The sequence below is a fragment of the Pelobates fuscus genome, chromosome 2 (genome assembly GCF_036172605.1).
Source record: "Pelobates fuscus isolate aPelFus1 chromosome 2, aPelFus1.pri, whole genome shotgun sequence".
Classification (NCBI taxonomy): Eukaryota; Metazoa; Chordata; class Amphibia; order Anura; family Pelobatidae; genus Pelobates; species Pelobates fuscus.
Window position 1 is genome coordinate 371,010,584 of NC_086318.1, and position 26,315 is coordinate 371,036,898.

The 26,315-nt window shown below is 42.1% G+C and overlaps 1 protein-coding gene across 2 annotated transcripts in view; it reads right to left on the reverse strand.

Moving 5' to 3' along the window:
* Positions 1-26,315, reverse strand: part of ABHD12 (abhydrolase domain containing 12, lysophospholipase) — a 144,294-nt gene that overhangs the window by 10,951 nt on the left and 107,028 nt on the right. For both annotated transcript variants that reach the window (XM_063443713.1, XM_063443712.1), the window contains exons 7-12: positions 20,054-20,183; positions 17,564-17,601; positions 15,388-15,467; positions 12,497-12,579; positions 1,656-1,734; positions 594-721 (exon numbers count right to left, since the gene is read on the reverse strand). In XM_063443713.1, coding sequence (XP_063299783.1) covers positions 594-721; positions 1,656-1,734; positions 12,497-12,579; positions 15,388-15,467; positions 17,564-17,601; positions 20,054-20,183 — 538 coding nt within the window. The remainder of the gene's footprint in view (positions 1-593; positions 722-1,655; positions 1,735-12,496; positions 12,580-15,387; positions 15,468-17,563; positions 17,602-20,053; positions 20,184-26,315) is intronic.

Here is a 26,315-nt window from a genome sequence, read left to right on the forward strand (position 1 = left end):
ACTGCCTGGGCACAGTTTGCTGAACTATTGAAGACTTGGCTCCATAGTTAAATACTATAGTGTCCCTCTATCTTTACCCCCCCCCCCCCCTCTCACATCCCAAATAGCGATCCTCCTCACGCTGCATTATGGCGATGGAAGAACATAATGTGCATGCATTTACCGCGCGCATGAGACCTTCCCCATAGGAAAGCATTGCATCAATGCTTTCCTTTGGGCATATTCAAGATGCCGGACGTCCTCATGTGTCGTTTTATGGAGTTAAACCATGTTCCATGTAAATTATGCAAGTGCCACTAAAGGCAGTCTTAACTCTGCATTGTAATGTCAAGGGTCAGGGACACTAAAACCCAGAACACTTCAAATGAGATGGAGTGGTGAAGTGGTCTTAGTGTCCATTTAAATATGAATAATTCCATTTGGAACAATAATTATAGTCTTTATTTTGTATAATAAAAATGGTCAGTATCCAACAACATGACATTGCAAAATAGTTGGGTGTAGAAATTGCTGCAGAAGTTATGGCAACTGAGGCAGACTAGGAGGTCAATGCATGACACAAGCAGTATAAGCGATTATGGTGTGTTCCTTACCTCAGTATCTGACGCAGCTCTGGACTCCTAAAAATGTACTTGTGCCTGTATCCTAGATCTTTGTGGAAGGGAACAAACTGAACTTTAAAATCCCGTAAATTTCGTGCCGGAGCAGCAATGTTGTAAAGCTGTGGAAATAACATTGATTTAATCCCTTCATTACAAAGCATGCAGAGGGGGAAAAAAATGAATTAAAGAGAAAGGAAGTTTCATGGTGCAATATATATTAAAGCATTTGTTTATCTGTTGCAGAAATACTGGAACCAGTAGGCGATTCTGTATAATCTCAGACAGGTTCAAAATAACAAGCAAAAAACATTGGCACTGATTTTACTGTAAACCCATTTTAAATCAATGTAATAACACACGCATTTGTAGATCATGAAGTGGCGGCAGGAGCAGCCATTGGAGAGGGATTCTATTCACTAGACTAGACAAATCTTTAAAGCAAATTTTGATAATTGAATTCAGCTAAATTCTCCTTCCCCAGCCAAACAAGTTAAAACCGCCATATAGAAACTCAATGGCATTTATTGTTTTATTGAATAAGCCCCATCAGTGGCTTAAATAGGTCACCCCCCACAGCACTTTGTGGAGCCTACGATTGTTAGGGAAGGTTTTAATTTATTTTTTTACTTTGTAGAAGTTAAACTATCTTCATGTACACTTAGTTGAGCTTAGAACAGCAAAACTAGATATACGGTTCATTGCAGCACGACAATGCTATCTGTTCCAAACAGAATGCCTAATTCAGAGACAGAGCTCAGTGTCACTAATCTAAAATCAGGGCATAATCTGCAACATACGGACATTCTGAAATGTATGTAAAAGCAAAGTAGCAAGATCATAAAATCATTCAAATTCAATTTCTATCAGTTCACAAGCAGACAAGTGGGGGAGTAAAGAGAACAGAGGATTGATTGTGGTGTAGCAATACTTTCTAATTTACAAGAAAAGAAAAAAAAAAAAAAAAAGAGTCCGATTGCTTTGTGAATGCCTCCCTTTCACATGTTGGATGTCACTTTTTAAAAATGATCATGTGCACATGGTAAGGTTAAATACCTTTCTACCGAGGTGAAATGGAATAACAGGATCATCTTCCGCGTGCATAATGAGCAGAGGGCATGATATGTACTTCACACTGCAGAAACAGAAAACATTAAGTTATAGATCCAAAACATTAAATTTGTTCCAAAAAACTTAAGAAAATGCTTGTGTGCACTATGGCTTGGGCACATACGGACCACATCCCACTGCTCACCCCGCCCCTACATTGTGCACTTCATATTATCCCGACACTATACACTCCTACACACGATCTCTAGTTAGATCACCATTCTACTCATCGACTCATACAAACTACACTCATCGACGACGATTATAGATATATTCCAACCGCGGAACCACACTCTTAGAATATCTATGGAGGCTACTACGCCCACATAGCACTAAGCTCTAGCACTAATCGGACGCACTTAGTCCCATGACATACTGATACAACAACATTCTACATCCCACACTATAGAAGAGAAACACCACTGTACAATGTCATTTGTTATGTAACGGAACAAAAGAAAAACTTCCTTGAATTTGTACGTACCCATGTTATATGTAAAAATGCTATTCTATTGTAATATTTCATTGCCTGATTGATGAGGGCCTGCGTGCCCTCCATTTATCGTGCTCGATTACTAATAAAAACTTGATTTAAAAAAAAAATAAAATGCTTGTGAATATTAATTTTATCATGTGCCATTCTCTGTCTCAGCAAGATTAAAAATATCTAATCAAACTGGGTTATATTTTTAAAAGGGACACTATAGTCACCAAAAGAACTATAGCTTAATGTAGTGCCTGTCCCTGCAGGTTTAACACCGTAAACACTGCCTTGTTAGAGAAAAGGAAGCATTTACATTGCTGGCTATTAACACCTCTAATGGGAGTCCATCAGACGGCCACTTAAGGGGATTCCTAGTCCAGTGCTGCACAGTGTGCAGCAATGGCCTTTAGCTTGTCCATGCTCTGCGTGGAGACGCTGAACTTTCTCTATGAGAAGATGTTGATCAGTGCAGCACAGCATTTTCTGTAAAAGCCTCTCAATGCTTTCCTATGGGAAAGCATCGGATTGGTTGAGATAATTTAAAATGTATGAATCCAGCCATGGAGGCGGTGCCAGCGTTGTGGTGGAGAAGAGGAAGAGGCAAGTCTCCTCTCCACAGAGGAGAGGGTCAGAGACCTAAATAGCCACTCCAGCACTATAGTATCAAGAATACATGTTGTTTCCTAGATTTACATACAATTTGAGGGTTACCCCCTTTATTGTCCCCCTACACGGGAATTAGATTATTTTCTTTATCATAGTTAAGACTATTCCTATTTGCAAAAAAAATTTCTACAATGGATAGTGATACTCCCTAAATTTATAAAACTAAATTAGAAAAATAGGTGGTGGTTAAACCCCCACCCAATCTTTCATCTTTGAATAATAAGAAGGTATCAGAAAATATGCATACAAAGCAAATTCAACAAGGTATATTTAAGATACCCCATAGATCAAACTCAGGGACCCCCCCAAAAAAAAGGGGTTACGTTGCCAAAGTTTTGTCAGAATTAATTAGGGACAATTTTAAATTTGTCTTTTGTCAAGGTGCTCGAAGTCCTAGTTATTCATTACACAGAAAACTATTGATCAATAAGAGAATGATTATGAAGTTTACTCTAAAAGAGCCAAACTGGAAAAACAGACAAGTTTAAAAATACTCTAGCATTTACGTCTAAAATGTACAATTATCTGCAATTGCCACTTGGATACAAATAATGGCATATATTAAGGTTAATGTATGAAATGTATGAATTTTATAACAGCTCAGTAAAGCAGCAAATTCTTACCAAGCTCGGATAAACTCAGTGGCTACAGAGAGGTCAGACAGCCACAAAGATTTTCAAATGGATATATAGAACACAGCTTACTAATGTATCACATGATCAAGAAATCCCAGTGGACTGACAGTAAAGGTATTCTAATATATGCTATAGCACAGCAATTAGAACATGTGAACAAGCCGGGTCAAAGGTGCTTTAAAAGTTTGAATACAGTTTAATAATGCCAAAATTCAAAATGATGTTAGATAATAGGGCGCCAGACTTCCTGTTGTAAAGTAGAGAGGCTCATACAATAAAACAAGATGGGCACAACCCAAGAAGATGTATAAAATACATAGAGCTTGGTAGACTACAGAGATACCCATGCCCAGAGATACCCACAGGTAGAGCAGAGTAAAATACAAAACACACACACACACACAGAGCTGACACTATAAGGAGATCTCATAACTATCCCACACAGCCAAGGGTCACTATGATGGATTACATAGAACTGCAATACAGATACCCAGACAGTACATGTCTACATATAATGTGCCATCTATTTTTCTGTCTATCTTCCTAGCCTTCTATTATTTCCCCCTTTGATTATCTCACTTTCAGTAGTAATTTAGTGTTTAGTATTTTTCTATGCAATTTAAAAATAAAAAGGTTTCTTTTGTAAAACTACACGTGCAATTACAAAATACATACACACATTAAAAGTTAGAAATTTTACATTTATACCACAAGGCATATTAATTACAGTTTACAGACCTACAAAAATACTGGTCAATTTCATCATTTTTTTTTTTTTTTTAATTTCTTTATTTTTGTTCCAGCATCCGTAACGGCATCAAAAAATACAGTAGGTGGCTCACGCAGGGGCCTTTTAAAGACAGATTATACAGTGTTTTAACAAGATGTATATCGTGCTGTCACATATAAATATAAAGGATTGTGCCGTTCGGCACTGGTTTTCTGTTATCCGGGCGTTGGTAGCCCAAGTATCAAATTTAAACATACAATAAAAGAAAAAAATATATGACTATTGACATGGTCATGGAAGTTCAGTACTACATTTCACAGCATATTTACCAGTTAACGTTATATGGGTCTGGGATTCTTTTGGTGGGCGAGGAGTTTCTGCGTTTACGAGGTGGTTCTCGTTACAGTAACACAGTTGCCTCTCGCCTTTTACATCTTAGCGTCCTATTCTACCCAGTCGAGGCTGTCTTGCTAGTCTGGTATGTCAAGCCAGCTGAGGTACTGAGCGGTCGTTCAGGTAGGGGGTAGGGTAGGGTAGGGTGTGAGTTACGGTTGAGGGGGGGGGGGTAGTTATAGGAGGTGGAGGTATTTTGCTCGTTGGGGCGCCCGGCAGGCAGAAGCACGCCGAGCCGCAGCTCGCGATTCTCAGTTATTTTGGAATTATTCATTGGTGTAAATTTCCCATGGTTGCCAGATTTTTTGGAATGATTTTTCCGTATGTCTGATTTGGGCAGTCAGTTTGTCCATTAGACAAGTATCTTTGATTTTAACTATCACGTCATTGTCAGTGGGGACCGTGGGCTGTAGCCACTTTTGTGCCAGTGCCCTTCTAGCCGCCAGTGTAAGTTTGTTTAGTAGTTGTTGTTCTTTTTTAGAAAGGCAGTCATTTGGTCTGGATAGGAGGATCGCCCAGGGATCTAGGTCTATGTGTCGTATGAGGACCTCTTGGAGCAGTGATTGGATTCTTTTCCAAAATTTAGTCACCTCAGGGCATTCCCACCACATGTGGATGAAGGTGCCTTTGCCGCCGCATCCCTTCCAACATGTGTCTGTCGTTGTTTTCCCCATCTTATAGAGCTGAGCAGGTGTGGTGTACCACCTCATGAGCATCTTATATGCTTGCTCCTGATGTAGCACACATATTGATGTCTTCGCTGTTGCTTCCCATATGTCTACCCAGTCCTCTCCTTCTATTGCTCCCCCTAAGTCTGTTTCCCACTGGCGTATGTAATTTGGGTCTGTGGCTCCCCTTTCTGGGGCACTGAGCTGAGCATAAATTGTTGTAATCATCCCTTTTTGGATTGTTTCGGCGTCGCATAGCCGTTCATAAAATGTCATGGGGGTCTGGGCTGCTTTCTTTATGTTCGGGTGTTTGGCAAAGTCACGCAACTGCATGTGTCGGAAGACGTCCTTGGTCGTTAGGGGTGCAGTAGTTTGTAGGGTTTCGAAGGATTTGAAGGAGTCCCCTATGTACATGTGCTTATATCTTTGCATTCCTGTGCTTTCTATCCCCCTGAAGTCTCGTGCGCTCAGCCCGGGCCCAAACGCCTTGTTCCGTAGGTACGGAGTCAGCGGTGAGGGTGTATGTTTCAGGGCGAATTTAGTGGCTGTCAAGTCCCAGATCCTAACGGAGTTAAGGATCGCTGGGCAAGATGTATGCAATGATGGTCGGTCTTGTTTAGGCACCCAAATCCAAAATTGAGGGAGGTCAGTGTGCATCAGTTTTGTCTCAAGGTCGACCCATCTATGTGCGCCCTCCGGTGTATGCCATGCTATTATCTGGGCCAGTTGGGCTGCGAGGTAATAATGGTAGAGGTTCGGGAGTCCCAGCCCTCCCCTCGCTTTAGGTCGGTATAAAGTCTGTCGAGCTATCCTGTGTCTTTTTTGTGCCCAGATGAAGTTGTCTATATGTGTTTGTAGTGTTTGTAGGTTTTGCTTTGTGACTTTAGTTGGAAGGGCTTGAAATAGGAACAATATACGTGGAAGCAGAGTCATTTTGACTGCATGCATCCTACCAATCCACGATATGGGCCTCTCATGCCATTTTTCTAGGTCCCTGCAGAGCGCCTGGATGGTGGGCGTGTAATTGGCGCTGTATAGCCTCTCTGGGTCTGCCGTGAGTTTTACCCCAAGGTATTTGAATTCTGATCGTGTTTGAGGGGGTAGGTGTTTTTTATGTTGTCCATCCCTGCCTTGTCCATTTCTATTGGCATGGCTACCGTTTTGTCTAGATTGATTTTGTAGCCTGAAACGCTGCCATATTCTTCTAGTATTGTCACCAGTCGGGGCAGCGATTGAGCAGGTTTGGTTAGTGTGACCAGGACGTCATCCGCATATGCGGAGACTTTGAACTCTTCACCTCCTACCTGTACACCCGAGATGTTCTCGTCCTCTCTTATCCTCTGCAGGAGAGGCTCTAACGAGAGGACGAAGAGTAGGGGGGAGAGGGGGCAGCCCTGTCTTGTGCCGTTGGTTGTCGTGAACGGGGTCGGGATAGCACCCGGCACTTTGGTCTGCGCCCTCGGTTGGGTATAAAGGGCTTTGATGCCCTTTATAAAGGCTTCTGGCATCTGCAGTCGTTCGAGTAGTGTAAATAGGTAGTGCCATTGCACTCTGTCGAACGCCTTCTCCGCGTCCAGGGAAAGGATCAGAGAAGGCGTTCGAGACCTCACCGCCCACCATATGATGTCTGCCCCCCTCCTGGTGTTTTCGTACAATTGCCTTGTTGGTACAAAACCGACCTGGTCCGGGTGGACCAGCGTGCCCAGGAGTTGGTTAAGTCTTGTAGCTAAAGTTTTCGCAAAAATCTTTACGTCGAAGTTAATCAGGGAAATAGGTCTGTAGTTGGAGGGTTCAGTTGGGTCTCTCCCTGGTTTAGGTATAAGTGCTATGTCGGCCGTGAGCATATCTGAATTAGGGCACCCACCCTCCATCCACTCTGCGTACATTTTCACGAGGCTGGGCGTCAATACGTCCCTAAAGACCTTATAGTATGAGCCGTCAAAGCCGTCTGGTCCCGGGGCCTTGTTGCCTTTAAGGTCTGTGATCGCCTTATTGATTTCCTCCTCGTCTATTGGTTTCCCTAAGGTGTTTAGAGCTTCCGGGGCCAGTCTCGGCATGTTCGTCCCCGCTACGTAGTCTGCTACTTCTATTGTGTGGTCCTTATTGTCGCTGTTGAGTGTTGGGGAATGGTTGTAAGTGTGTGCAAAGAATTCTGTAAATATCTGATTAATCTCCGTTGGGTGTTGGGTTATTTGGCCCTGTTTATTTTTAATGGCCGAAATGGTATGGTAGTTGGGTTTGGGGTTCAGTGCCCTAGCTAGCAAGGTGTCCATCTTATTGGAGCGTTCATAGTAGAAGCGTTTTTTGCGAACTAAGTCTTTCCCCAGATCCTCTACTGCTATTGACCTAATTTTGTGTCGGAGTTCCCTGAGGTCTTGTAGCCCCTGAGATGTGGGGTCATGTTTGTGTTTGGCTTCTGCCCCCCTCAGCGCCTTTTGGAGCCCGAAGAGGGTTTCAGCTCTCTGTTTCTTCCGGCGGGTAGCAATTTTTATGAGGGTACCTCTCAGTACCGCCTTATGTGCGGCCCATATCGTGGATTGGGTTAGTTCTGGGTGGTCGTTCTCTCTAAAGTATGTCAGGATTTCGTCCCGAAGGAGTGTCTCTGTCTCTGGGTCTTTTAATAGTGTGCTGTTAAGTCGCCAATTCCAAGGTGGTTTAGGTCCTGGAATCCTGAGGGTCAGTTCTATGTCGGCGTGGTCCGACCATGTGATAAGGTTAATGCGTGCAGTCTGCACCCATGGGATCCCGGTTTGGTTCACCAGGAACATGTCAATGCGAGAATATGTGGAGTGTGCGGCCGAGAAGAACGTGTAGTCTTTTACACCCGGATTCCGCAGCCTCCAGGGGTCAAATAGTGTTGCCTGCTGTATAAATTGTGTTAAGAGTTTGTCCTGTCCCCTCGTGCTTTGCGCCCTCTGTCCTCCGGTAGGGGTGCTACGGTCCACCGTTGGGCAGTGAGCAGCGTTCATGTCGCCCCCTAGGATTATGATACCATGCGATAGGGCCTGAATTAGAGCGTGTATTTGGTCCCAGAAGCCTGGGTCTGGTTGGTTAGGTGCGTAAATATTAATGAGGTGGTATGTGGTAGCATGTATTGTCCCTGAGACGATGACATATCTTCCCGATGTGTCCGCGCTTGTCGACTGTACTATAAAGGGGCAATTTTTGTGTAGGAGGATTTCTACCCCGTTCTTTTTAACTAGGGCCCTGGAGGAGTATACCCTGGTGTATATGTGGTCCTTCAACTGGATCCGGGCTGAGCGCAGGAGGTGTGTTTCTTGTACAAAAGCTATGTCCGTTTTTTGTCGTTTCAGTTCCCTCATTAGCAAGCGTCTTTAACCCGTTTACGTTTAGGGAGGTGAATTTTAGCGTTGTCATGTTGTGGAACCTTTGAAGTTACTATGTATCACTAGTGCTGCAAGACTATGCTCCGCCCGCCGAGCGCCCCCCCGAGCCCTGCTGTTCCCTGGGTGTTACCCGTTGGGTCCACCAGTCTCGGGCCCGGTAGGGGATCGAGCCGGAAAGGGGGTGGGGGGTGGAAAGGTGAGAGGATGGGGGGGGGGGGGGGGGGAGTAGGGGAAGGTAGCTTGAGGAGGGAGGGGGGAGGTAGTTGGTGAAAACTACTGTTTCCGGGGAAGCACCCCGGTCTTATCAAATAGTGCCGGGTGTCTCGGGGGGTGACTACCCGCCCCGCGGTACCTTGTGTTAGCGCGGAGGGGGCAATCAATCGCCGAGCACCCCGGTGTCGGTCCATATAGTACAATTATTCGTCACCCATTCTTTGGTCACGCCTGCGTACGTGAGTCAGGTCGTCCGTGTGTGTCTCGTCACGTGTAACATTTATAAACAACATTATGTGCAACAGTTATTAAATCAAAAAGTTTAACAAAATCAGGTTAATAGCGAAAGCGAAAAAAAAAGAAATACAAAATACAGAGCATTTACCCCTTATCTTTTCTATGGGGGCTGCCTAATCTGCCGGTCCCTGTTCGCCCCTACTAAGTGGTTTGCATAAAGGTACGTTATATGTGGAATTCCTGTCGTTGGCTACCCAGCAGACCCTCAATCCCGAGCATACTGGCTTGTCTCGAATAATGAGGGAATGGGTCCTCGGCACAGTATTATGTCGGTTGCGCTCGGGCCCCGCCGGTTCCCATGCCCCTCTATGGTGGGTGTCTATATCTACTTAGGCATGATAGTGTACGGTTTCTGGTGTGGGTTGGGTGGGGGTGAGGGGGTGTGTGGCTGGTTGTTCCTTTCCCTGGGCCCACTGACCCTACCACTTGCCTGAGCTGCCCCCTCCCTCCCCGTCAATATATATATATAAACATAAATACACAACACAGGGTGAAACTTGCGTGTCTAGTTGGATGCGAGGCGGATATAATAGTCCGTTTTATACTCCGGTTGGGGCAATGTTCGTCAAGGAGTATACGGTCAGGTAGTCCTTTCGGTCCTTTTGTCGGTACTGCCAGTATATTCTCGTGCTTCATTGCGATCAATGTACCGCACTTGAGTGCCTCGGTTCGTATTAGGCATAGGCAGATTCCTTTCACCTTGAGTCGTCGATCTGTGGCGGTCGGTCTTTTCCTTAGGCGGTTCTTTCTTGGGTATTTGTCGGAGAGTTCTGGTGAGAGGTGTTATTAGGAAATTGTCTCTTTCCTTCTCTTTCCCTTTTCCCCTTTTCTTTCTCTTTCCAATTTTTCTTTTCTTCCGGTTTTCAAACAATTTTTTGCAACAAAAAAAAAAAAAGGGCATCTTTGTGACCAGTCTTATGTCCATTTTCGTTTGGGTAAAGTTGATATATGCTATCAATGGTGGAGCATGCCATAATCTGGCTCCGGCCTGTATGGTTATTTTACTTTGTGGTTCATGGTGGGGTTGCTTGGGTAGCTGGTGGTCTTCTAAAAGTCTCTGGTTACTTATACTGTGTGGATCAGCTTTGGTTATGTTGCTGGGTTGGGGAGTAATATGGGGGGTTACGGTCTGCTGGTTGTGCAATGGGGGCGATGTGATGGGAAGGGGTCTGTTAGTGTCCATTAAGGTGCAATACCGTCCATTGCTTCGCCTTCCCTGGGTAAGAGTCCTAGCGCCTGGATACCCCTCTGGGGGAGATGGAAGTCTGCCGGGACCTCAATTCCTAAGTCCCTCAGGAAGGCCCTGGGGTCCGCCGAGGGCAGTAGTACGGCTGGCCTTGGCCCGTTAAACACAAGCATTTTGAAGGGGTGTCCCCAGGCAAAATTCAGGCCCTTGGCTCTGACAAGATCCGCTATAGGCTTCCACTCTCTGCGCCTAGCAAGCGTTGCTGGTGCTATGTCTTGATATAAGTGGAGTGCGGTGCCGTCTAGGGTATACGTGTGGTGTCTGGTACTTTTGATGATGGCTTCTTTGGTGGAGAAGAAGTGCCACCTCATTATCACATCCCTGGGTGGGCCATTGGGGGGTCCCCTGGCCCTAAGTGCCATGTCTATCACTCACATATGATCAGGGATAGCTGGCAGCTGCGTTTTGAACATGTCTGTGAGTACCTTCTGGATGTCTGTGTCTTTAATTCTTTCAGACAGGCCCTTTATCCTCAGGTTGTTTCTTCTCGACCTGTTGGAAGCATCCTCAATTTCTGCCTCCAGTTCAGCTACTCTGGACAGCAGGGTGTTGGTGGTAGTGGCGGTCTCATTGTGGGCGGTTACTACCTGGTCCATCCGCCATTCCAGGGCTTCAGTACGTTGCCCCACAGCCTGTATTTCGGCCTTTACTTCTCTTGCCGACCTTTCGATCTCCCCTGCTAAAAAGTGTTTTACCTCTGCTAGTGACCGCATTATGTCCGAGATGGTGGCTTGCTGCGTCGGGGCATCCAGGTCCCTGGTGCCCGGGGAGCTCGGGGAATCCGCGCTCGCGTGGCCGCCGCCATCTTTGTGCGCTTGCGGCCTGGGCGTTGTGAGGAGGTCGGCTACAGACTGAGTACCGTCTCTCCTTTTGTTTCCAGATTTTTTATGCTGGGCCATCTCCGGAACCTTCTCTGTTGCTCTGCTAGCAATTTCGGGTGTTGGTGAGCGGGTGTTTTGCGTCTGGCGTGGTTTTTGGACCGTTCGGGGTGCAGAGCTCTCTGCCTAAGCGGCCATCACTTTCGGCGGTCAAGCCACGCCCCCAATTTCATCATTTTTAAGTTTATAGCGGATGGCGTTGGGCTATCCTCAAGAATTTGTGTATGTATTTCGTGTAATTACGGCCATATATAGCAGTATTGTATGTAGCTTTCGTCTAATTGTTCGGTAGTTTTCATTCTGTTTTTCATACGAATGAAAATACCGAACCATCAGACCACCCAAGCGAGAAGTGTGCACCTCCTCATTAAGCTTTCACACTCTGTAACCGCAAACTAATTGACCGTGAAATCGTTACTTTGTATGTATCTGTGTGGTCGCAGTTTGGCATACGAACCGCGTGGAGGCGGCCATCTTACGCAAGAAAATCTTAGCGGTGTTTGGTCGTCGAGTGTTTGAAACTCAAATCAGACACTCAAACACCAGAACACCGCTGAGACCTCCAGATCTCTGTAACTCCCGAACGGAGGGGCCAACCAGCCCCCCGTTCAGTAAAATAAGTGTCCCGAACAAGGGAATTAATACGAATGTAAGATATTAATATGTATTTTAACTCCCGAACGGAGACCGACCGCAAGGCCAAAACACATGGAGCCTTTTTCTGATACTACCTCGTGTGCGGTCGGTCAAATTTCACCTTCCATCTAACTCCCGAACCCCTGGTCCGATCTGGGTGAATTTTGAATAGGTTAGTCACCCAGATCAGGGCTACCCAGTATATAATTCTGACTGTTTTGGGGTACATCCAGAAATCTGGTAAAAATAAAGTATGTATAAGTGGATTATGAGTCACACTGAGGGGAGGAGAAGTGTGGGAGGTAACAGTTACACTATTGGATATTGTACTAATTAATTTGAATCCCTCCCTTGCATGGGAGAAAGCTTTAAAAGAAGGTTGTGTGGATTAAAGTTCAGTTCTGCTCCTGATGCTGTGTGTCGTCCAGTCAATGGGATTTATATTGGGATATTCGTGGATTGTCTTGCCTGCTGTACTTATTGGTTTATAGATTTGTAATACTTGTTCCTGAGCCACCCTGGGATTTTGAGATAACCTGTGGAATATCAGCTCTCCGCTACGAAGTTCTTGTGTGATCTATGCAAAACACTTACTTCTCATCGTTGGCAAACTTTATACCACTTGATGTAATCGTATCAAGGAAGAAATAGTCAAAGCCTGGGAAATACCTGTAGATCTAAATGGATAAAATATATATTGAAGAAAAAACAAATATGCCAAAACCCCCCCCCCCCCCCAAAAAACACAACCTCCTACAATGTGTTAATATGCACCAAGGCAATCAAAAGATCAAATGGCACAGTGTGTACACTCTAGCACATGGTTAGGAAGCCTTTGACACTCCAGATGCTGTGAACTACATCTCCCCTGATGCTTTGCCAGCATTACAGTAAATGTAGTCCACAACACTTAGAGTGCCAATGGTTGCCCATCCCTACTTTAGCACAAGCAATATCTCCAAGGTATAAGATAAAAATATAACACAGTACAAGGCTAACACTGCAGTAAAGCATTGCCACAAAAAAGGTAGGTTAATCTTATGTCAGTTTAGCACCTTGCTGTAGTAAGACTATTCTTTAATGTCTACACCAGGTGGATCTACTGGTTAGCTTATAGTTGCAATTATCAGAGAATGTAATGAAACAAAACATCAAGTCAAGACATTTATACTGTACACTATTCTGAGACTTACAGAATATCTATGTATAATAACTGGAGTACCCCATTATCTGCAGCGCTTTACAATAAAGTATGGAGAATGACAAGTTAAAATAATGTCATATGAGGACTGCAGTCACTTGAGCATGTATACAAAATAAGAGTGCTGCTAAGGCCAATATAAACAAAATAGAAGTATCAGCGCAATTTGAACAGCCAATCCAAAGCTCACAGAATGTAAGTTTTTTAAACACCTAAACTAGGAAATAATAATGGCGGTTTAGATACAGTACATGATCATACACTGCACAAGCCAGCCCCATTTTTTCAGGTTTTATCCTAAACCGAATGTCTGTTCTTGCGAGATTAAACCACTTACTTGGGAAAACCTTCCACCAGGGTTTATTTTCCAGTGCAAGGTTACATAGGACCCTGGAAGTGGCCCCAGCAGCACCTTTATAATGTATGCATATTCAGGGGAGTGTAGTCCTCTTGGTTTCACATGTAAATATATTCGAAAAGCCTAGGCCAAATCCCCAGTTTTGCAACCCTCCCTGTCACATGTGCCTCATTCCAGGGCTCTGTTTAAACTTACACTGCAGAAGTACCGTATATACTCGAGTATAAGCAGAGTTTTTCAGCACATTTTTTGTGCTGAAAAACCGGAACTCGGCTTATACTCGAGTCAATAGTCTGTATTATGGCAATTTGCATTGCCATAATACAGACTGAGGGAGAGGGGGCTGGCAGAGATCTTACTTACCCGTCCTGCAGCTCCTGTCAGCTCCCTTCTCCTCTGCGCCGTCCGTTCAGCACCTCGGTCAGCTCCCAGTGTAAGTCTCGCGAGAGCCGCGGCTCTCGCGAGACTTACAGTGTGAGCTGACAGAAGAGCTGAACGGACGGCGCGGAGGAGGAGAGAGCTGACAGGAGCTGCAGGACGGGTAAGTAAGATCTCTGCCAGCCCCCTCTCCCCCCCCACTGAACTGCCAATGCTGGACCACCAGAGAAGGAGCCCCCCTCCCTGCCATGTAACAAGCAGGGAGGGGGGACGAAAAAAAAATAATAATTAAATAAAAAATAATAAGAAGAAATAATAATGAAAAAAAAATAATAAAAAATAATAAATAAAATAATAAAATTGCCCACCCCCCCACCACTGCAACACATACACACACACTGCACACACACACTGCACTCATATACACACACACTGCACTCATATACACACACACACTGCACTCATATACACACACACACTGCACTCATATACACACACACACTGCACTCATATACACACACACTGCACTCATATACACACACACTGCACTCATATACACACACACTGCACTCATATACACACACACTGCACTCATATACACACACACTGCACTCATATACACACACACTGCACTCATACACACACTGCACTCATACACACACTGCACTCATACACACACTGCACTCATACACACACTGCACTCATACACACACTGCACTCATACACACACTGCACTCATACACACACTGCACTCATATACACACACACACTGCACTCATATACACACACACACACTGCACTCATATACACACACACACACTGCACTCATATACACACACACACACTGCACTCATATACACACACACACTGCACTCATACACACACACACTGCATTCATTAAACACACACTGTAAATAAATATTCAATTAATATTTTTTTTTTAGGATCTAGTTTTATTTAGAAATTTACCAGTAGCTGCTGCATTTCCCACCCTAGTCTTATACTCGAGTCAATAAGTTTTCCCAGTTTTTTGGGGTAAAATTAGGGGCCTCGGCTTATATTCGGGTCGGCTTATACTCGAGTATATACGGTAAGTTTTTCCCCAAGTAAGTGGTTTAAACTAATAAGAGCAGGCATGTTGCTAGGTTAGGGCCTGCCAAAAAAAAAAAAAATAAACTACACTGGTGTTTGGCCAGGCTTATGCAATGTATAACTAAACCTCCATTATTTTTGCCTAGCTTAAGGGCTTTTTAAAAATCGATTACATTCTGTGAGCTTTGAAGTTTCGGTTTAGTGAACGTGCGAGTGTGCATGATCTAGTTAGTATGTTACAGAAAATAAAGTGGACAGGAACAAAAGGGGGAGGGGGTGCTTTGGTCAAATGAGCTTAGTGGAACCTTGTTTTCTGCTCATCTTGGCCCATGCAACTTACATGATTTATTCCAACAGGACACAAAACTCATTGTTTACACTTCTGGAGGGATGGGAAGTACTCCGTTCTAAACGACTTCTCTGAAATTTCCAGGAAGATTCCATATTTGTACTTACCACAGAAAAGGGGTGACTTTTTGCCTCTTCACGGATGTTGGTAAACGGAGATTCAAGAATGAGTGCATCAGGAGGGGTTTCTAAAAGCAAGAAAAAGTTTATTAATGTATTGAAGAGAAAAAGAAAAAAATTAAAGGGACACTATAGTCACCTGAACAACTTTAGCTTAATGAAGCAGTTTTGGTGTATAGAACATGCCCCTGCAGCCTCACTGCTCAATCCTCTGCCATTTAGGAGTTAAATCCCTTTGTTTATGAACCCTAGTCACACCTCCCTGCATGTGACTTGCACAGCCTTCCATAAACACTTCCTGTAAAGAGAGCCCTATTTAGGCTTTCTTTATTGCAAGTTCTGTTTAATTAAGATTTTCTTATCCCCTGCTATGTTAATAGTTTGCTAGACCCTGCAAGAGCCTCCTGTATGTGATTAAAGTTCAATTTAGAGATGGAGATACCATTATTTAAGGTAAATTAAATCTGTTTTTAAGTGAAACCAGGTTTTTTTTTCCATGCAGGCTCTGTCAATCATAGCCAGGGGAGGTGTGGCAAGGGCTGCATAAACATAAACAAAGTGATTTAACTCCTAAATGACAGTGAATTGAGCAGTGAAATTGCAGGGGAATGATCTATACACTAAAACTGCTTCATTTAGCTAAAGTAATTTAGGTGACTATAGTGTTCCTTTAATTGGGTTGATGCCAATTTATAAACTAGAAAATGCGATATACCATGTAACTATAAACTTCATTTTAGTTAGTTAAGGGGCCAGGGGAGCACCACAATTATGGAATAACCTCAAAGACAGTCAAATCTTAATCCAATCAAAAATCCTTTAAGAGATCTATGGCAACATACCTCAATACAGAATGCACCCGTCATGGTTGTCTTTATTTCTTACCTGTTCTGTGTGTGCCTATATGTATTTTGTACTTTTTGTATTGTACCCAATTGTTAACAATGCAATGTTTGTGGGCCCAGGACATACTTTAAAGTGAGAGTAATCTCAATGTATCCTTCCTGGTAAAACAGGTTATAAATAAATATGATCTGAAGAGTGACGGTTACATTTCATCATTATTTGGAACACTATATTCCCCAGTGTGTGGGGGGATAGTAACATGGAGACACACCGTGGGAGAAAGACACCACTGGGACAGGAAAACACAGTTTGGGACAATACAATCCTTGGCAACCAGCGTTTAAAATGACAACAAAAATCAAAATTCACTCTCACATTGAGAGAGCATGTGGATTCACCTAAACAGTGAATTCTGGTAAAATAAAAACTAAATTGCAGAAGTTCGACTGAAATAATTATTATATATATATATATATATATATATATATATATATATATATATATATATATATATATATATATATATATATATATATATATATATATAAAATACATTTTAATAAAAAAAAAATAACTAGAGCCTAGTTTGGGGCTTTTTTTTTTTTTTTTTTAAACCTAGCATACAGGGTTATTAACATTAACTTTATTCACCATTCAGTGAATAAAGTTAATGTATGTGTACTTGGGAGACCCATAGTACATAGGGACTATGATAAATATGATGAATGCTTAGTTAGCGCAAGATAGATAAAGGCATTTCATATATTCATCCTGAGAAGGAAAAAAAAAATAAATAAAAAAAAAAAAAAATACATTTTTCAAACCAGGACATGAATAAAATAAAAATCTGCTTAAAATTTAGTTAGATAAGTTTTTCTAATAATTAAAAAAAAAAAAAATTGGGATAAACGTCTAAAAGATTTTATCATGAAAAAGAAAAAAAAAAAAGATTGCAAATTTGCATTTTTCAACATTTTAATGAGGTGAAAAAAAAGATATAATTTTCAAAGTTTATCCAAAAATAAGTCATTTGGAAATTTAAACCTCAAATATTAAATTGAGGCCTATATTGAATGTGCAATCTATACCAACAGATATAGACTGGTAGGATGGTTCTCTCCATCCGAGGCAGATCACACAAAAGGAAGCAAAAATTCTGCTATCTGTGTTGCCTCAAACCTTCTGAAAGACACAAATGAAAGCAGACATTCCAGCAGCTATAGGTTGGCTGAGAGTTATGGCAAAATGCACCCATGCATAATGGATATAAATCTTCTACATTAATAAATAGAACCTCTCATAAGAATATTCACGTTACCTCTTTCACAAAGCCTTCTTACTAAATTAGTTGCCACTCTGAAAGAAAATGGGACAGAATTAGAGATGTATCCTGCCCTATTGCACACCAATACATTTAAGTAATATTTCATATTAAATAAATTATAATATATGAATTTGTAAAATTCTAATAATTAGATTTTATTTATGTCAATGTCCAATCACAGGACATTATGTCAATGTCCAATCACAGGATTTCTAGTCTTCACCTTATCAAAAGTCCTCATAGGTGTCTACATTTAAGTTAAGGTGGGGTCTCCGCCAATATTATTTTTTCAGTGTTTTATAGATATTGCTCCATAGAGCATTTTTTCTTAGGGCGTTAAGTTACTTTTGACTTCTCGCCCACCCACTGCCCCCCCAGGTTAAGGGTTATGACAAATCATAAACTAAGGAGCAGGCCCTTTCCATACTAGCCTCCAGTTTAAAAAAAAATCTACTTCCATGATTCTAGGAATGAAATGGGCTGAGAATCATGGGAGTTGTAGTTCAGAAACATCTGGAGGGCCTGAGTTTGGGGAAGCCTGCTCTAGACAATACTGTCAATATGTTGTAAAGCGTTAACATGTGCATTTTTGTTGTCTAGTATTGCAACGTACTATACCACCTGCTCAAAACAAAAAAAAGAGTTTGGATGACCACGGTAGTTTCAGAGAACTATCAAAATCCAACCTGATTCTGAGCTAGTAGATTTGTTACACAATTGAACAGATTACAAGTTATCTTCACAGCTACTCTTTTTTTCTAAAACACCGGCAGTGGATTTCTCACAATGCAAAGATGGTCATCCTGCAGGCTCAAGCTTGGCATTATGGATTTATAGATATATAGATATATATATATAAAATTGTATTTATTGTTTAAATGACATGTGCAAACTGTATTTAAATTCTGTAAAAACCTAAATGAGTTTGGCTAGCAGCATGCATCTAAGCAATATTTGTTTTATCTGTACAAGGAGCCCATTTTTTTTTTGCACATATCAGATACCTTTTTCCTCTGCAAATTTTTATTTTGCAGCAATAACTATTCTCCGTATTTGCCAAAGCATTTCTTATCACAGATAAACTAGTGGATATCAGAGAAAAGGGTGTAGCTAAAGCAAACTGAACTAACTTGGATTTAAAATAAAATCCATAAAAACATACCATGTAATGCTGTAAATATTTGCAGGTGAGACTGTGTCAAAGGCAGAATCATTCTCACATACGAAAACATTTGAAGAGTAGAGGAGCATTTTAAAAGGGCGCTCTAATTGCAAATCATAGGCTTCATTCTTATGAATTCCTAAAATCGGAAAGGCCTACTACAGTTCCAAACGCAGATAAATAATTTAACACACATCAATGAGAAGATTCCATTGAGATTTCTAGTGTTGACATTTTTAAATGTAAAATGAAGTGTAGCTTGCAGGTTTGAATATTACCAGTTGACAGAAAGTTAAAAAGTGCCAATTAAATTGTTTCGGAATATGCATTATATTTATCTAGTCTAGCCGTGGTAGTCTCTTCAAATAAAAATATGAATATTTATTTTAAGAGAAACAGTAGTTTCTCTAGAAGGTTTGCAGCAATTTAAATATGGCTATATTTCTTTTTTTTTCAACAAAAGGCTGTTACATCCTATGATTTCTGAAGACCTCTGTATAGGTTATTTGGGTTGCCTGCTAGAATTGCTGACCCACATCAGGATACCAGTTTAAAGGGACACTGTAGTCATCAGTAGTCACCACTACAGCTTAATGTAATAGTTCTGGTGTCTATAGCCTTTGCACTGTCAACACTGCCTTTTCAGAGAAAATGTAGGGTTTACATTGATGGCTAGTTACACCTCCAGTGGCAATCACTCAGACAGACACTAGCTTCCTGGGTTAGTTCCTGCAATGTTTGCAGGACCTACTTTAGATACGTTCAGCGTATCACATTGTGAAGCACTGGCATTTAGAGAGTCTCCACAAACTGCATGGAGGCGCTGAACGTTACCCATGGAGATGCATCGAATCAATGCATATCTATGAGGAGATACGGATTACAAAGGTGTCCTAAATGGAACGTTCTCCTAGCCTTTGTATCTGCACAATACGGTCAGCCTTTCGCCTATTAAATTTAATAAGAACATGTACTGCACTGGTATTATAGCTGCTGGAGATGAGTAAAGGCTCCTGCACAGATCTGCAGGAAACTTTTGTAAAGATTTCCTTATCACATCTCAAATCATTCTTGATAAAATTAAATGCTAAAAATTTCTAAATGCAGTCATCTGTTGAAAATGCAAAAACAAATCATTCTGACTGTAAATCAAAATGTATTTGGGATGCAATAGAGACTGTGGTTGGGTATGCTGGTAAATAAAATACTTCACCTGATTTAACTGCATATTATTCTTACTGCAATGGTTTGTGGTTCAAGCAAACTCAATGCACTGTAATAACAGACTAAAGAGTTACACAAAGTCTGTACTAGATCCTTACCCAGTGCCCAAAGAGTGTCCCCATATATAGACTGGGTTGTCCCCACTTCGAGCTTTTATCCAATCGAAGACATGGAGGGCGTCATAAGTCATGCCACTTTCTGATGGTGATCCCACAGAATCACCCCAGCCTAAAACAAACAACAAACAATTAATGTTTTACATCTAAATTCTAGAAAACTTCAAACTGATCACTTGTTGCAACGTCACCTGTGTTCTAAAATCAGCAGAAGTAAAAAAAATAAAAAATAAAAATGCACAAAAAAGTCATAGGACAAAATAAAAAAAGAAAGAAAGAAAAAATGAATTATATATATTTTGAGTTTTACTAGTAGCTGTAGTGTTGGTTCGGGTTAGAGGGAGCTGCTGTAAAGACAAAGTACTGCACTCTTTAGGGATTTTCAACAAAAACAAACCAAAATGTTCTGTTGGCGTAGGAAAGAAATATTTTTAGAAATACAATATATTAACGATATTAATGTTGCAACTTGAAAAGACCACGATATTTACCAACTGAGCACATCTGGTAAGTGATTCAAAAAAAGCAATTGTCTACCAGATTACAGCTTATCTTATAAAGAATAACCCCTTATCTAGGAATCTGTAGCTTTGTGTTTTGGAAAGTCACATTGAGAAGCCTGTGATTGGACTGTTTTGCTGGCCCAGAGTGCATGCGCACAATCCGAGCCACCAAGGGTGAGATAGAGTGCAGAAAGCGACTGTGAGGGAGTTTTTTTTATTATTATTATTATTTTTTTTTTTTTTAAACAAGCTGTTTTAATGGAAGGTAGGGAGGGTAGATAGAATCTTCTCCTTTCAGACAATGACTGCAAGTGTCATTGCCAGCATGTGGTGTGCTGATAAAAGTATTTTATGCAAAGAACAGACATTAAGCATTGCGAAACAGAGTTCTGTGCTGGCTAAGTCATGTGTGCCAGCAGTTTAACTAGCCCCTGGCACACAAGTGCAGGTTTCTCTGTATGTAAAGCTGAAGTACTCGACATACTTATTCCGACTACTATGATCACTTTAAATCACTTAAGTGGTCATGGTGGCTGGAGTTACACTTTAAGTTTTAAACGTGAGACATTAATTATAAATGTACTCATAAATGATACCATGTTTTTGTTTGTTTGTTAAAACAACAAATGCTCAGTGTAATAAAGACCAAAATTCCTCAGTCTTCACAGCCTGCACTTTTCATTATCGACTTTACAAAGCATATCAAAGCACAAACAATACCTATTGATTCATACTATAGGTGCCAGTGTGTTGTGTGTCACAAGATGCTGAAAGCAGAATTATGTTCCTTCCTTGTACCAAATAAATCAATCTGGCAAACTAGTGCAGTTGAAAAAATGGACATCACATTAGGCACCATGCGTTTCAGGTTTAGAACTCACAATTGTTCTCAGCATAGAGGAAGCCATGTAGAGAACGGAGGGAATATTCATTTCGGGTGACTCAGTACTGCACTGAGATCATCTCTTTCATACACCAGCAATACTGCAGATTCAGCAAAGTATCCAATGCAGAACTTTGCAGAAAGATTAGAAAGATCAACACTCACACGTGCAATAAACGACAGAGAGAACAATAACTAGGTCAAGGGGGTTATGAAGGAGAACAGAAGAAGAAGAAAAAAAAAAGGAAATGGTTTGTTTCTCTCTTATACTATGCATACAAGATTGCTTACGGCCAATATGTTGGCTAAATACACGGGCTGAAAGATAACTGTGCATTGACCAAGCTAGAGTAGACAATAAAAGGATTTTAGATTTTCTCGCTTATATAAAAATTCCTTTATGACTAGTTTCAGTGTTTGTGACTGCAGAAAGATGGAGTTATGTACACAGTGTTTTAGTCTGCAATGTATAGAATGTGGCTGGTGTGGAATAATAATTGCTACTTAACAAAATGTACCCCACCGTTGCAAGCGTTTCAAATGCTCAACATAAAAGATTCTGTTGGCAGGCAAGATTCCCATCCTATTTTGGATAAAGCGATTCTGGTATGCACGTGAAAGTTTTAGTAGTAAACATTTTACACTGTGGTCACCGCAAGATTAGGTGACAACGCTGTCTATACATGCGCAGTAGAAGGCTAGCCATGAAACATTAGTGGATATCATTGCCTGCCCACCCATCGATAAACTGGGTTATTTGATAAACCGGAAATTTAGTAAACTCATTTTTCCACCTTGGCTACTTGGTCTAAGTTTTGAAATTCCCTAAATTCCTTGTTTGTGGAGTAACCATTCTGGGAGCTTGCAGAAATAGATTTACACAATTTAATCAACAATAGGCGAATATATACATTGATTTTTAATTCTTCATTGCAGAAAAAGGGCATCTTCTTTTACAGCCATGTGAATTAAATACTGGAAGGACCTCCTGCACCTCACAATATCTGCACAGTAATATCTGTACAGCCTCTCCACAGAGAAAATAACAGTTCACCTACACCAGGGGAGTGCAGAAGGCAGGTCCCCAGATGTTGTAGAACGGCATCCTCTATACATTTGTTATTGTAGACATGATGCATTTTTCCCCTCTTATACCCATTATAGATTGGTTCAGTTTGCCCATTTTAGCTTTTGTACTTGGCTATTAAATGAATTTTTAAAAAAAATAAGCTAATCGTTGAAAAGAAGCACAGGGAAACAAAGTTTGCTGATATTTTGACACCAGCGCACACACACCTTAGAAGGAGGGGGAACAACACAAACCATAAAGACACTCCTTAGGTATTTATACCTTTCTTATTCACCAAGTTCTATTTACATTACGAGAAGTCATATTATTCAAGGTCAAACTACAGATCACTGCCAAATAGAACCAGAAGGCACTGGGAGCCTATGCAGAGCGACAGTAAAATTGTTGGATGTAAGCCAAAATGCAATACTAAAATAACATTTTTGTTTGTCTCCTGGCATTCAATTCAATTTGCAGAATGTAATTAAATGATATGCTTGCCAATTCAAGCCAAAAACTGAGGACGAGCAGGTTGCTAGAGCACTTATATATCATTTTAGATAATGTTCAAAAACATCCTTGAAACCATGAATAATCTACAGTGCCTGAAGGTACCCAGGTACACGTAAATAAAATTAAAACATATACAATTCTTTGCAAATAAAAATTACATTTATCCAAGAGGCCAGAATAAACCATTTTTACAGGAACCTCAGGAAGAGGGACTACTGCAAGCCAGTGAATGAAGATTGATTAATATGTCTCTGAACCTATTACTCGCCATCCACAACTCAGTGGCACTTTCATAGGCTGCTTCAAGCCCTTACTCGCTCAGAAGAACAGAGTCTAGGTAAATAAATCATCTCCCCTGCTCCCCTTTCACAACTCCTTAAGTCCATCTAGTTTAATGCTGCACAGTCATCTGCTCCTCACAAAGCATCTCACCCCACATGGCAAGTGGCACAAGGAGAGACAGGAGGATGAAAAACGCTTAATAGCTGTAGCATCTCACTGTTAGAGCCTGCAACAGACGAGGAGACCATTTTGGAGATAAGGACTTTACTGTTCTGCGAGTAGCTGGTAAGGCACACTCAGAAATGAGCACACATAGCCAAGTTGTCCCTTATCTGAAATATTTACTTGCTGGCCTCCCCGCTTCCTACTTATATTTTTTTCAATGACAATGCAACAATCTGACAATGCCAACCACTATCCATATCCAACTTGGGGAACTTTAATGACAAAAAGGACTCCGTTAAAGGAGGCACTGTGGTGGAATCTCGGTAAAAATAAATGTAGTAGGCCGAGATTACCACGTGGCATGTGTACGTGCATATGCTGACGTATCGATCAGTTGGTTGCACGAGGCAAGATACAATCAGTAGTGTACGGAGCATGTGCAAGAATACAGGATGTAGTATTCCCCTCCTCCATTGTGCTGGACAGGCCATGCGGTCAAGCAGGAAGTTAATTCTTGTTTGTATTGATTGGTCAAGAGAATGTGCGGGTGGAGCTTAATATGGGAGGAGTTATGTGCCTATATAAGGAGCCTGCACTATTGTCCGGGGCTCAGAACTTGCTGTATTTTGGTGACATTAGTCCCTCTGAGTCCCGATCGGTGATCCAATAAAGAATCTCTTCCTTCCTGAAGAAACCTGTGTCCATCTCTCTGTGCTTGGCTTCCGTCAGTTTCTCCGGTATCATTTGGTGCATTGGCCGGGAAGCTCATCGTTCAACGGTAGCTGAGAGGCAGAGGCGTGAGACGGTCTATCTTTGCCCACGTTCTCTACGGCTGCACCCCTGAACTTCTGCGTGGACCTCCCTTCGTCTCGGCGCCACTGGTCTGTTGTCCAGGAGATCATCGGCCTCTACGTAAGAAGTGCTGGGGTGTCCCCGTCGATGAGTGTGAACTCAGGTTCAGGAACGAGGAGGTAAGACAACTGCTGTTTTAGACGGCAGACCCACTAGGGGTATACCGATTGTGCGGTAGGCCCATAAGGGGTTTGAATTGTGTATGGAATCTGCCCCCTCTGTCGGAGGGAAGGAGCGAAGGCGCACCGCTCAATCGAACGCTCTTTAGTAAGACCGTTTGATTTGGTTAGTCAGGCAGGGTTCTGGTGTAAATAGCCCTAGCCGGACACCGGTGTCTTGTCTAGACTAGCGTTCTAGGGTGTATATTTTGTTCGCTAGGTCGGAGGGACCGGGAGACTAAGCGGCGTCTGTGTAAATTCGGTTCGCTAGCTCTCAACCTATCTTGGCTAAGTGGGAAGGCGTGCAAATTTGGAACCCACTAGATTTTTGATAGAGTAATCGACTAAGAGGCGTCTGTGTAAATTCGGTCCTCTAGTTCGCTATATGTGGTGCTTGGGCAGTGTGGCTAACCAAAACGGATGTAGATAGTTTTAGGTAGTCCATTCAAGCTACTGGCCAATAGTTTAGTTGGGATTGTAAATGTGTTAAAGATTGTTAGTAAAGTGTATATCTTGTTAGATAGCGCAAGCTCAGTCGTCTAGCAAGAGTGTTAATAGTGTGTTGCTGTATCATAGTGCACGGTACCATAACTCTGTATATTTACTGACACTGTATATAAGTACTAATCATTGTCGTCTATTGCATGTTTAACACCATAACCACTAATAATTGTATTGTGACCTTAAATTGTGCTTTGACCTATGCTAACCGTACTGTAACCGCTATTTGTAAAAGACGATGTTACTGGGGTGTGTTATAGACGGGTAATTCATATATAGAGAATTATAGCGTGGGTGACTGTATAGTTTCGCCAAAGGGCATAATATTGTTTATCAAGTGACTGGTGTAACAGCTGTGTGTGTACGGGAATTCCCTGAGTGTTTATTGTGTTATTGTGTACGTTTCACTTGGTAACCGTACCACGTGGTGCTGTTGCCAGAGGAAACGGGTGTGACTGTTGAATAGTACGCGTGCATAGTATTCGTTGTCAACGACATTCCATTGATAAGTATGGGCGCGTCGGAGTCAACGATTCCGGATCCCTTAGGTTGTATGGTAAAGAATTTTAAAAAGGGATTCAAAACATGTGATTTTGGGGTTAAAATGTCTCCTGTACGTTTGGTCACTTTGTGCACTAGGGAGTGGCCTACTTTGGTTGCGGCATGGCCGCCACGTGGTAGTCTGGATCCAACCCTGATACAGCGTGTACACGTGGCTGTGTCAGGTAGGCCTGAACTTTACGGACAGTTTCCATATATTGATTGTTGGAGACAGGCCGTAAACGACTCGCCAAAATGGATTCAGATATGCCACGAGGAGCAATGTCGCCTCATGGTGGCCAGGACTTGTTTGTCCACTAGGACGGTGGTTAGGCCCATTTTGGACACGCCCCCTGAGTCCGAGATCCCTTTGCCGCCCCCTTACTTCCCTACAGGAAGAGGTAACGCGAATGCAGGAAGTTCTATACCCCTCCCCTCATCTACTTCCGCTTCCTCCTCTAGTACAGAATCCACCCCCCTCGTATTAAACCTCCCCTTCCGGAACCAGAACCAACCCCCGTTAGATCTAAATATCCTGATTTGGCGCCACTTCAAACTTCCGGTCAAGCTTCTTCTAGCTCGGCTGGGAGTATTCTATTTACTAACTTTTCCCAAAATCAAGCTCCCACATCCTCATGCCCTATTTCCCCCCGACTGGAACCTCTAACTGACGCCCCTCCACGTAGCCCCATACTAACCCGACAACTGACCGGTACCCAACAATTAAAACATTATCAGATGCCTCTTCGTCTGAATCCCGGGTCAGCTTATATCGATG